Source organism: Rhinoraja longicauda, chromosome 1 (genome assembly GCF_053455715.1).
Source record: "Rhinoraja longicauda isolate Sanriku21f chromosome 1, sRhiLon1.1, whole genome shotgun sequence".
Taxonomy (NCBI): Eukaryota; Metazoa; Chordata; class Chondrichthyes; order Rajiformes; family Arhynchobatidae; genus Rhinoraja; species Rhinoraja longicauda.
The window spans coordinates 48,348,228-48,361,288 of NC_135953.1; the positions used below are offsets into that span (position 1 = coordinate 48,348,228).

Below are 13,061 nucleotides of genomic sequence, written 5' to 3' on the forward strand. Positions count from 1 at the left end.
GGCGGACCTGGAACGAGGGTGAGGGGGGGAGAACAAAGGAGGGCCTAACGTGGGATACTTTGTAACTTTGTCAGCGCCCTTTATGTGGCAACTATTTGCATACCTCTGGCTGGTATGCAAGCAAAGAATTTCACCGTGACTTGTCTCATGTGATAGTAAACTATGAATTAATTCATTCATTCCGTTCATTTTCACAACGCATAAATGTTACTTCACAGAACAGGGAATTTAACGATTCTATTTTTAATTGCAGTTTGCGGTAAAATGTTACACAATGTATTCAAGATATAGATGGAAGCATGCTGGTTATCTAAGCCAATTAATTGAGCATCATAGTTAGCAAAGCAAAGTGAAGTAGCATGCTGATTCTCAATACAGCTCTTCATCAGTCATATTGTAAGCCTGCCTGGCAATAATTTTCCAAATCCAACGAAGGTATTTATCAGAGACGAAAGTATAAACTCCAGGCTTTTTGGGATCTGCACATCCTTTGCCAAAGGACACAATCCCGCTGTACTTTCCGTTGCAAACCAAAGGACCACCTGAATCGCCCTGGAAGGGAAAACAATAAAGGTAACAATTCAGTAGAATTAGATAAAATAATACATCACCAACTTTCAATCTGACAACACATCACAATGTTATATTTATTACCCATGCCCAGCTGGTTTGAGCAGACAGTAATTTCACAACTTGGAGCATATATAATATGCCTAATCAAATTCACAAAGAGTCTTTAAGTGGAAAAGTTTTCTTGAGAGAATAGTAATGTTCAGCTATTTTCAAAAAAAACATTTACAAACACAAGCTACAATAATGCCAGGCTAAGGCCATTGTGAGGATGGATGGAATGTTTCAATCTGTAGAAGGCACCAGTGAACCATTGGGGCTTTTGCACACACTCCCATGGCTTTATGGCCATTTCACTAACAACAATGCTACACAGCACACTCACCACGCACGAATCTCCTCGGCCTTCACTGTCACCAGCACAGATCATGTTAGGGGTCACTTCAGGTTGGTGATTGTAATAGTCCTTGCTGTTGCATGTTTTACGATCTATTACTTTTATTGTCACCTCTTGAAGTGTGTCAGATTCATATTTTGTACTTGTTTCTCCCCATCCTGCCACTATGCAGGATGTTCCAGAATTCAGATTTTTGACCTTTCTTCTCTGTAGTTTGAGCACTTTCACATTCTTGTTGATCGTTGCTTTTTTCTCCAGCTGTGATACAATAACAATTTATTCTCATTCATCAAAGAGTGAAGAATATCTTAAACTATTGCTTTATTCAAAAGAGGTTTGTTAGTTTCCCTATTTAAGTACTTCATTTGCTGAAGTTCTGTCCTTTGCAGAATGAAATGTTTATTTTTCATTTTTTCAGATGATCAGACAAGAAAAATTGACCATAAAATGTAATGTCAATTACCCTTCAGGTGATATATGAAAATATTGGTGCGGCTGATGTTCATAAAGCCCTACGCTACTGTTGCGGATGATCGATCGATCGATCGATTGGTTGAGTGAGTGAGTGAGTGAAAGGTTCAGCGTGGAAATGCTCTTCAGCTCACCAAGTCCACATGGATCACCGATTCACACTAATTTAAACCACTTTCACAGCCATTCCCTACACACTTGGGGCAATTTACAGAGACCAATTAACCTACAAATGCACACATCTTTGGGAATGGGGGGGAAAACAAAGTATGGGTTGGTGGCATGGTGGCACAGAGGTAGAGCTACTGCCCTACAGCATCAGAGACCCGGGTTTGATCGTGACTACGGGTACTTGTCTGTACGGAGTTTGTACATTCTCCCCGTGAGAAATAATATAGTTTGAATGTCATTAAAGTGGAACATATTGCAGATAGAATGGTAAAGCTGTCAACAATGAATTTAGTTGTCATATCATTGGTTTTCTATGAAAGGCTGTGGAGTCAAATCAATGGATATTTTTGTGGCAGAGATAGATAGATTCTTGATTGTATGGGTGTCCAGAGTCATGGGGAGAAGGCAGGGGAATGGGGTTAGGAGGGAGAGATAGATCAGCCATGATTGAATGGTGGAATAAATTTAATGGGCTGAATGATCTAATTCTGCTCCTATCACTTATGACCTGATGATCTTAAATGTACTCATAATCTCACTATGTGTTGCTTTGCTTTTCTTTAGGTTGTTTCCTCAAATAGCATTTTGTTTGCCACCATTTTTCATGGGTCTTGTTATTAAGTAACAAGTTAAAAACGAGTTATTTTCCATCAAATGAATTTGATTCAAATAAATATGGCTGGCTGTTTTGTATCATTTTACTTTCCAGTGTCTTCAGTGAACTGTACAATAAGGCAGAGTAAAACATGTGAGTGATAAAATATGTTCCTTTCTTCTCTGGGTGGCTTGCTTAAAAATGACCCCTCATATTCCTGCTGGGATGCTGAATGCAGATTAATTGTTGGCAAAAAATTGGATATTATAGAGATTATTATTACAAAGTTGATCTCAGCTCTCTGGAACACTCCTGCAGCTGGAAAGTGGAGGTGTTTTCTTGCAATACAGATAAGAAGAAGGATATGTAATTCAAAACATTTCTTGATCTCATTTGAACATCAGGAAATGTTGATGCAGAAATTTTCTTCATGAACTTCTATCTAATCAATTCTTTAATTCCAAATGTTAAGCTTCCTTAACTTAAAAGGGGACATTTCCTCATCAGTTCAATGCACCATCTGACCAAGGAGGCTCCAAACTCACACAGAGACATCTGATCTCATCTGTGACTAATACACGATTCTTTTACACAGAAAACGGTGGGTGCCTGAAACATGGTGCAAGGGGTGGTGGTGGATGCAGATTGCTAGTGGTGTTTTTAGACAGACACATGGATATACAGGGGCTGGAGGGATATGGAGCATGTGCAGTTAAAAAGGTTTAGTTTAAGTAGGTACCATGTACGGCACGGACATTACCACCCCAAAGAGCCTGTTCCTGTACAATGCTGTTCTATGTGCTACATCCTACAACTGGTCAGGTTATGGTCGACGAAAAGTAGTGAAAAAAAACACATCAAATGCTCATTCTAATGATCCTTGCTGAGAAACTTCCTGACACATAAAGGAGGAGGACAAGGTTTATTTGATTTCCCCTGGGCCAAACGGCATCCTAGATATCACCATAAGTAATCTGAAAAATCTTTCCCCCAAGACATTGAAAACATAACTGTTATTCTTTTGTGAAATTAAACATTGCTAAATGAGCAAATTAAGGGTTCAGAGCACTGTATACAGATAAGAAAGAAAATTCATACTTCCAGCAGCATGATGTCATTTTCCATAGTTTCACCATTGTAGTTTGGATGGGGAATCTGTTTCTTGATACGAAATATTTGTTTACTCGACTCGTTTTGCGAAAGAGAATGTGCCCCAAGAACCACTTGAGGCTTCCGTCTGTCATCTTTGCTGTCAATCAAAAATAAACATAATTACACTTTTTCTTTAAAAAAGGCCATTTTCAGAAATTCATCAGGAAGCCAACTAGTAAATATTAAAATTTGTGGAAATATAAGATATATATATATACCACATCATATTTGGTAGTTAACAAATGTGCAACTTCCAAAGGGTGATCCATACCCAATGATAAGCCAAGACTTTGCTCTTGATTAAAAGTCATTAATGTACCCATCAAAACAAATTGCTTATAAGTAATACCCTTAAAATACTGAAATTTTGGGTCTGAAATAGGTATTGTATAACTGACCATTCAAATTGAGACTTTTAAGACAAAAAATGCCATTAACCTGGTGATCTACATATTAATGAAGACATGACAAAACAGGTAGAAAGTGATAATACCACACAGGCTGGGATTAGGAACTGAACACATTAAAGTAAATTTTCATTCATACACAGTAGATCTTACATTTCACAGTGAGCTGCAGTTAGAACCCATTTAGGGTTGATCAATGCCCCTCCACAATCATGAATATAACACCCCCTCATAAGCTTTTGGAAGGATGCCATGTAGGGTCTTGAATGACGTACAGCGTCATGACCTCCAATAATTTCATCTCCATGATCTGCAACAGATAAAAGATATTGAAACTTTTTTTTCATATGCAGGCTCTGAAGATAACTGACAAGGCCAGTATTTATTGTCCACCCCTAACAAGATTGTGGATAAAATGAAATTATTCTGAATAGATCTTTACGTGATTAATTGAACATTATTATGTAACCAATAATAGAAGTAGAACATTACAAAAGAGTTCCAGTGAGATTTCATTACAATATCCACTGAAGATTAAGAAAGGTGGAGATGAATTTCCCTTCTTCATGCAATGGCATAGTCTGTACTCGTACGATATTCATCAAGAATTTTATAGCACACAACTTTGGACTGACAAGTGGCAAATTACATTTCACCACATGAGTGTTTGGCAATGACCAAGTCTGAGAAGAGGGAATGTTACCGTTTCTCGTTGAAATTTAGTGACAGAACCAGAAAGCAAATTGGACCAAAAAATGTAAATATTATGGTTATAAGGGTAAGGGTCAGAGGCTGAACATCCGACTAATGGTCCAATGGTACTTTATTGTCACATGTGCCTGGGTGCAATGACATTTCTTTGTTGCATACAGTTCAGTAAAAATCTTACTATACTTAAGCACAATCATACTTAAGTACTCTCCCCGTTCCTTTCCACCACCTGCAAGTCGGGAACGGGTTAACAGGCTCTCAACTTGCTTGGAGCACAAATGTTCCAACAACAGTCATAAATTATGGCACCTTCCAGGAAAAGAACAGACTTGATTCATAGGCAATCCAACACCACAGACCTTCACTCCCTTCACCAGTGGCTCATTGTGCCAACAGATTATAACTTTTGCAAAGTCAGTTTATTTCCAAAAGCAGATCTGAAAGTTCTGACCTCTATCAGCAAACAGGACGAAGACAGCAAGGCAGTAATACACTTTCATTCCAAGTCACACACCATCCTGGATTTCCAAATATATTGCCATGCTTACTTCCTCACAAGGTCTAAATCCACACATTCATGCACTGTAGAAATAACTTCAACAAATGTTTTCATCACCTCAAACAAGTGTCTCACTACCATCTTCTCAAAGGCAGTTAGAAATGAGCAATAACTGTTCCTTATGCCAATAACACTCATACTTTTCTAACCACTGGTGTAGCATGGCCACATTCAGAGTATTGAAGGCAGTTTTCATCCCCCATTACAGAAAGGATCGGGGCTTTGGAATGGTTACAGAGAAGGTTTACCAGAATGCTGGCTGGGTTAGAGGATAGTAGCTACACAGAGAGGTTGGACAGACTTGGATTGTTTTCTCTGGAGCATTGGAAGTTGCATGGAGACTTGATAGAAGTGTATAAAATTATGAGAGACATTGATAGGGTAGACAGACAAACGTTTTCTCAAGGTGGAAATGTCAAAGATTAGCGAAAATAGCTTTAAAATCAGAGGGGCAAAGTTAAAGGAGAAGTGCAGGGCAAGTTTTCACACAGAGAGTGGCTGGTGCCAGGAACATGCTGCCAGTGGTGATGGTGGAAGCAGATACGATAGTGACATTTAAAATACTTTTGGATAGGTACATGGAAATGTAGGAAATGGAAAGGCATTGATCACGTGCAGGCAAAGGAGATTAACCTGACATCATGTTCAACACAAACATTGTGGGCTGAAGGGTCTGTTCTTGTGCTGTACTATAGACAATAGACAATAGCAGCAGGAGTAGGCCATTCGGCCCTTCGAGCCAGCACCACCATTCAATGTGATCATGGCCGATCATTCTCAATCAGTACCCCGTTCCTGCCTTCTCCCCATACCCCCTGACTCCACTATCCTTAAGAGCTCTATTTAGGTCTCTCTTGAATGCATTCAGAGAATTGGCCTCCACTGCCTTCTGAGGCAGTGAATTCCACACATTTACAACTCTCTGACTGAAAAAGTTTTTCCTCATCTCCGTTCTAAATGGCCTACCCCTTATTCTTAAACTGTGGCCCCTGGTTCTGCACTCCCCCAACATTGGGAACAAGTTTCCTGCCTCTAACGTGTCCAACCCCTTAATAATTTTATATGTTTCGATAAGATCCTCTCACATCCTTCTAAATTCCAGTGTATACAAGCCTAGCCGCTCCAGTCTTTCAACATACGACAGTCCCGCCATTCCGGGAATTAACCTAGTAAACCTACGCTGCACGCCCTCCTTACTGTTCTATGTTCAGTGTATATTGTATGTTCTATATTCACTGGCTGCTCTGTGTTCCTTCTGCAGGATAACCTATAGCAACTTACCAAAGTTCCTTTATCAGCACTCCTAAGCTGCAACGTGGACAATCTTGGAAGCAAGTGCAGCAGAAACATGGGAACCTCACCACTTACAAATAGATCAAGATTCAAGATTCAATTTACCATACAGTCATACTAAGTGAAAAGCAACAAGACCCACAAGTAAAATTTAACATAAACATCCACCACAGCAGATTCCACATTCCTCACTGTGAGGAAGGTAATAAAGTTCAATCAACATCCTCTTTGTTCACCCGCAGTCAGGGCTGTTGAACCCTCCGCAGTCGCCGCTGCCGATGGTCCGATGCCCAAGCCCTTGGATGATCGAACTCCAGCGTCGGGATGGTTGACTAACTCTCTGCAGCATGGAGCTCCCGAGTCGGCCTCTTCTTACCAGAGACCGCGAGCTTCACGATGAGAAAGTCCACATGCCCCGCAGTTGGAGCTCTTCACAGACGATCCTCGGCAAAGGATTGCAGCTCCCGATGGTAAGTGCGCGCCGAGCCCGTGGCTTGAAGCGCCGGGCCGGTCTCCAGGAAAGGCCACCAACTCCTCGACGTTAGGCCGCAGAGGGGACAGAGATATGCACGGAGAAAAATTGCATTTCTGTTGAAATAAGAGATTGAAAAAAAGTTTCCCCTAATTCCCTCCCCGCCACCCCCCACATAAAACAAACCAAGAAACACTGAAATATACTTGTAACACATTTTAAAATAAGTAGAATAAGTAGAAAGGGCAGACAGACTGCTGGCAAGGCAGCCACTGTGGTGACACCACCCGATGTAACACCTAAAGTAACAACTTTACTGAAATAAATTATAACATGAATATAATAAGGTTAAATATTCCTTATTTTGTTACTTACAGGATGGACTTAGAAAGATGATAACTAGCAAAACATGCAGATTGTACAGTCGTTTCATCTTTACTTCTTGTGCAATCACACACTAAATGATGCCAAACATTCTTGGGTAATTTATATTAAACTCAGTGGGGAGTGGTTAATTAATTTTAATGCCACACCTGTGATAGGTTGGATTTGCACATTTTCTAATGTGTATTCACTGTAAGCCATGTAGCAGGCTCAGAGCAAACCAGAACATTGAATCAAATATTAGGCGTTTCACAAAGGTTGGTCTTCAGTTTAGTTTAGTTTAGTTTAGCTTATTATTGTCACGTGTGCTGTAGTGAGGGAAGGTGAAAAGCTTTTGTTCGCATGCTATCCAGTCAAAGAAAAGACAATGCATGATCATAATCAAGCCGTCCAGAGTGCACAGCTAAAAGGTACAACATTGGCGCCACCTGGTGGTGATGAGTAAGGGTGTCAAGAGTTATGGCCCCTCCTCTCTCCTAGCCTTCTCCCCCCCCCCCCCCCTCCCCTCCCCATTCTCCATAGATGGATAAGGGAGAACCAGTGGATGTGTTATATCTGGACTTCCAGAAGGCTTTCGACAAGGTCCCACATAAGAGATTAGTATGCAAACTTAAAGCACACGGTATTGTGGGTTCAGTATTGATGTGGATAGAGAACTGGCTGGCAGACAGGAAGCAAAGAGTAGGAATAAACGGGTCCTTTTCAGAATGGCAGGCAGTGACTAGTGGGGTACCGCAAGGCTCAGTGCTGGGACCCCAGCTATTTACAATATATATTAATGATTTGGACGAGGTAATTGAATGCAACATCTCAACGTTTGCGGATGACACGAAGCTCGGGGGCAGTGTTAGCTGTGAGGGGGATGCTAGGAGGCTGCAACGTGACTTGGATAGGTTAGATGAGTGGGCAAATGCATGGCAGATGCAGTATAATGTGGATAAATGTGAGGTTATCCACTTTGGTGGCAAGAACAGGAAAGCAGACTATTATCTGAATGGTGGCCGATTAGGAGAAGGGGAGATGCAACGAGACCTGGGTGTCGTGGTACACCAGTCATTGAAAGTAGGCATGCAGGTGCAGCAGGCAGAGAAGAAAGCGAATGGTATGTTGCCATTCATAACGAGGGGATTTGATTATAGGAGCAGGGAGCTTCTGCTGCAGTTGTACAGGGCATTGGTGAGACCACACCTGGAGTATTGCGTACAGTTTTGGTCCCCTAATCGGAGGAAATACATTCTTGCCATAGAGGGAGTACAGAGAAGGTTCACCAGATTGATTCCTGGGATGGCAGGACTTTCATATGAAGAAAAACTGGATAGACTCGGCTTGTACTCGCTGGAATTTAGAAGATTGAGGGAGGATCTTATAGAAACTTACAAAATTCTTAAGGGATTGGACAGGCTAGATGCAGGAAGATTGTTCCCGATGTTGGGGAAGTCCAGAACAAGGGGTCACAGTTTAAGGATAGGGGGGAAGTCTTTTAGGACCGAGATGAGATGGGTTTTTTTCACACAGAGAGTGGTGAATCTGTGGAATTCTCTGCCACAGAAGGTAGTTGAGGCCAGTTCATTTGCTATATTTAAGAGGGAGTTAGATGTGGCCCTGGTGGCTAAAGGGATCAGGGGGTATGGAGAGAAGGCAGGTACGGGATACTGAGTTAGATGATCAGCCATGATCACATTGAATGGCGGTGCAGGCTCGAAGGGCCGAATGGCCTACTCCTGCACCTATTTTCTATGTTTCTATCCTGTGTAAAAAGGCAAGGGAATTAAGTAGTTCATGAGGCACTGCCTCCCTTTGTCATTTATATACGTTGGATATCAGGAATGAAAACCATAGACTACTCTGTCATGGAACAGAAAATAGCATTCGATCCCATGAGCTTGTTCTTTTATTCAAAAAGGCTTTAGTTAATTCAACTTTCTTGCCCAATCGCTATAGCTTTAACTCCCAGCTTTGAATATATTCATGGAAACAGAAGCACAGTTTTCTTGAACAAGGAACTGCAAAAACAGGGTAAGGGATTCTACATTTTTTCCAACGCATTGGAGAAGATAAACTGATTCACTCTTCTTTCCTGGACGAGTTGCAGGTTAGAAATGTTTTTCAAGATCAGGAAATCAGAAAAAGGTGCGGAAAGATTGGTAATTGCTCCTTTGTATCATTTTTAAGAAAGATATAAGTAAGGATAAACAGAGAATTAAAAACATGTAGAATTGCAGAACCAAACAAAACCCAAAATGTTTGTTTCTGATGGCAGTGATAAAATGCATGAAATTAATTGTTAAAATAGCAGTGTGGGAATAACAGGTTTCGTTACATTTCTCACACGGATGAAACAAAAACCACCACAAAAGGCAACAAGTGCAGTTCTTTGAAACAAGCTTTTCATAAGTTTATAAGTTGTTGGAGCAGATACAAAATGCGGGAGTAATTCAGGTTTTGGTTCGAGACCCTTCTTCAGACTGAAAAAGGGTCTCAACCCAAAACGTCACCCATTCCTTCCCTCCAGAGATACTGCCTGTTCCGCTGAGTTATTTCAGCATTGAGATTCTATCTGCAGATGAATGTGTCATTAATGATGAAACCCACCAGTACCACCAAACTGGTCTTTAAAAGTGAGCTTTGCAACAGTCTTCTTAATAATTTATGATGGTGTTTTACAGTGTTCATTGCTTTACTGAAACCTTTTGCAATGATGTGTTCAAGTTTCTCACACAACAACAACAGTGCAAGTGAAGTCTATCCAATGTAAATGCAGATCATAAAAAACCAGGACTATATGTTGCGGGAGCAGAAGTGATCCATTTGACCTTTTGAACCCATTTCATCATTCATTGGCACAGGTGGTGCAATTGTAGAGCTACTGCCTTACAGTGCCAGAGACCTGGATTCGATCCTGACCAAAGGTGTTGTCTGTATGGAGCTTGTACGTTCTCCCTGTGACCTGCATTGGTTTTCTCTGAGTGCTCCGGTTTCCACCCACACTCCAAAGACGTACAAGTGTGTAGGTTAATTGGCTTCGGTGAAATATGTAAATTGTCCCTACTATGTGTAGGAGAGTGTTAGTGTGCAGAGATCACTGGTTGGCGCAGACACGGTGCACTGTATCTCTAAGCAAAATCTCCAAACTATACTAAACTAAATTGGTTCATAGTTAATCTTCTACCTCAATTTAATCTTCCTGCACTATCTCCATTTGCCTTGAACCCCTTGTGTCCAGAAAACTATCAACCTTTGTTCTGAATATGCTCAAAGACTAAACATCCATGGTCTCTGGGAAAGAGAATTTAGGGTTTTATGACCTTCTAAGTGAAGGCCTGGTTCACCGCTGTGTGCAGAAGATAAAACTGTTCAATGAACTTTGAAATTTGTTGGCAGAGGAAAGCGAAGCATTCGAAGGGAACTTATGCTGTCACAGGGAGAACATGCAAACTCCACACAGACAGCACACAAGGTCAGGATTCAACCTAGACTCCTGGCACTGTGAGGCAGCAGGTCTACCACCACAGTTCAACCTTTTGGTTCAATTTTGACTGTTGGTGTGATATCAATTGAAATATGAATAACATGTTGCCACGTTTAGTCATAAATACATAGTTCATTAACGGACAGGTTTTCATATCTGTTATTCACATAACTAGATATCTGCGCTAGATCAAATTGATTTTCATCAGTGGAATATAATTCAGAGAAGGAATTATATCATCCTGTGTAAAAAGGCAATTAAATTAAGTAGTTCATGGGGCACTGCCTCCCTTTGTCATTTATATACGTTGGATATGAGGAATGAAAACCATTGACTATTCTGACATGGAACAAAAAATAGCATTCGATCCCATGAGCTTGTTCTTTTGTTTAAAAAGGTTTTTGTTGATTCAACTTTCTTGCCCAATCCCTATAGCTTTAACTCCCAGCTTTGAATATATTCAAGGAATCAGAGCACAGTTTTCTTGAACAAGGAACTACAAAAACAGGGTAAGGGATTCAACATTTTTTCCAACGCATTGGAGAAGATAAACTGCTTCACTCTTCTTTCCCGGACGAGTTGCAGGTTAGAAATGTTTTTAAAGATCAGGAAATCAGAAAAAGGTGCGGAAAGATTGGTAATTGCACCTTTGTATCATTTTTAGGAAAGATATAAGTAAGGATGAACAGAGAATTAAAAACATGTAGAATTGCAGAACCAAAAAAAACCCAAAATGTTTGTTTTTGATGGCAGTGATAAAATGCGTGAAATTAATTGTTAAAATAGCAGTGTGGGAATAACAGGTTTCGTTACATTTCTCACACGGATGAAACAAAAACCACCACAAAAGGCAACAAGTTCAGTTCTTTGAAACAAGCTTTTCATAAGTTTATAAGTTATTGGAGCAGATCCAAAATGCTGGAGTAATTCAGGTTTTGGATCGAGACCCTTCTTCAGACTGAAAAAGGGTCTCAACCCAAAACGTCACCCATTCCTTCCCTCCAGAGATACTGCCTGTTCCGCTGAGTTATTTCTCCGCTGAGGTCAAACTAGCCAATAATACAAAGGAGGATAGTAAAAGCTTTTTTAGGTATGTGAAGAGGAAAAAAATAGTCAAGGCAAATGTGGGTCCCTTGAAGACAGAAGCAGGGGAATTTATTATGGGGAACAAGGAAATGGCAGACGAGTTGAACCGGTACTTTGGATTTGTATTCACTAAGGAAGATACAAACAATCTCCCAGATGTTCTAGTGGCCAGAGATCCTAGGGTGACAGAGGAACTGGAGGAAATCCACAATAGGCAGGAAAAAGTTTTGGGTAGAATGATGGGACTCAAGGCTGATAAATCCCCAGGACCTGATGGTCTGCATCCCAGGGTGCTTAAGGAGCTGGCTCTAGAAATTGTGGACGCATTAGTGATTATTTTTCAATGTTCTATAGATTCCGGGTCAGTTCCTGTGGATTGGAGGGTAGCTAATGTTATCCCACTTTTCAAGAAAGGAGGAAGAGAGAAAACGGGAAATTAGAGACCAGTTCGTCTGACATCAGTGGTGGGGAAGATGCTGGAGTCAATTATAAAAGATGAAATTGCGGAGCATTTGGATCGCAGTAACAGGATCGTTCCGAGTCAGCATGGATTTGCGAAAGGGAAATCGTGCTTGACTAATCTACTGGAATTTTTTGAGGTTGTAACTAGGAAAATTGACAGGGGAGAGCCGGTGGATATGGTGTATCTCGACTTTCATAAAGCCTTCGACAAGGTCCCACATAGGAGATTGGTGGGCAAAATTAGAGCACATGGTATTGGAGGTAGGGTACTGGCATGGATAGAAAGTTGGTTGACAGACAGAAAGCAGAGTGGGGATAAATGGGTCCCTTTCAGAAGGGCAGGCAGTGACTAGTGGGGTACCGCAAGGCTTGGTGTTGGGACCGCAGCTATTTACAATATACATCAATGACTTGGATGAAGAGATTAAAAGTACCATTAGCAAATTTGCCGATGATACAAAGCTAGGTGGCAGTGTGAACTGTGAGGAAGATGCTATGAGGTTGCAGGGTGAATTGGACAGGTTGTGTGAGTGGGCGGATGCATGGCAGATGCAGTTTAATGTAGATAAGTGTGAGGTTATCCACTTTGGTGGTAAAAATAGGAAGGCAGATTATTATCTGAATGGTGTCAAGTTAGGAAAAGGGGACGTACAACGTGATCTGGGTGTCTTAATGCATCAGTCACTGAAAGGAAGCATGCAGGTACAGCAGGCAGTGAAGAAAGCCAATGGAATGTTGGCCTTCATAACAAGAGGAGTTGAGTATAGGAGCAAATAGGTCCTTCTGCAGTTGGACTGGGCCCTAGTGAGACCGCACCTGGAGTACTGTGTGCAGTTTTGGTCTCCAAATTTGAGGAAGGATA

At 41.0% G+C, this 13,061-nt stretch overlaps 1 protein-coding gene across 1 annotated transcript; it reads right to left on the minus strand.

Moving 5' to 3' along the window:
• Nucleotides 1–285: 285 nt before the first annotated feature.
• LOC144599326 (granzyme K-like) lies at nucleotides 286–7,242 on the minus strand. The gene is made up of 5 exons (XM_078410123.1): nucleotides 7,174–7,242; nucleotides 3,917–4,073; nucleotides 3,303–3,453; nucleotides 956–1,225; nucleotides 286–552 (listed from the first exon to the last, which is right to left on the minus strand). Exons 1-5 carry the CDS (start codon nucleotides 7,229–7,231, stop codon nucleotides 370–372), a joined length of 819 nt encoding a protein of 272 aa, XP_078266249.1. The 5' UTR covers nucleotides 7,232–7,242; the 3' UTR covers nucleotides 286–369.
• Between the last annotated feature and the right edge of the window lie 5,819 nt (nucleotides 7,243–13,061).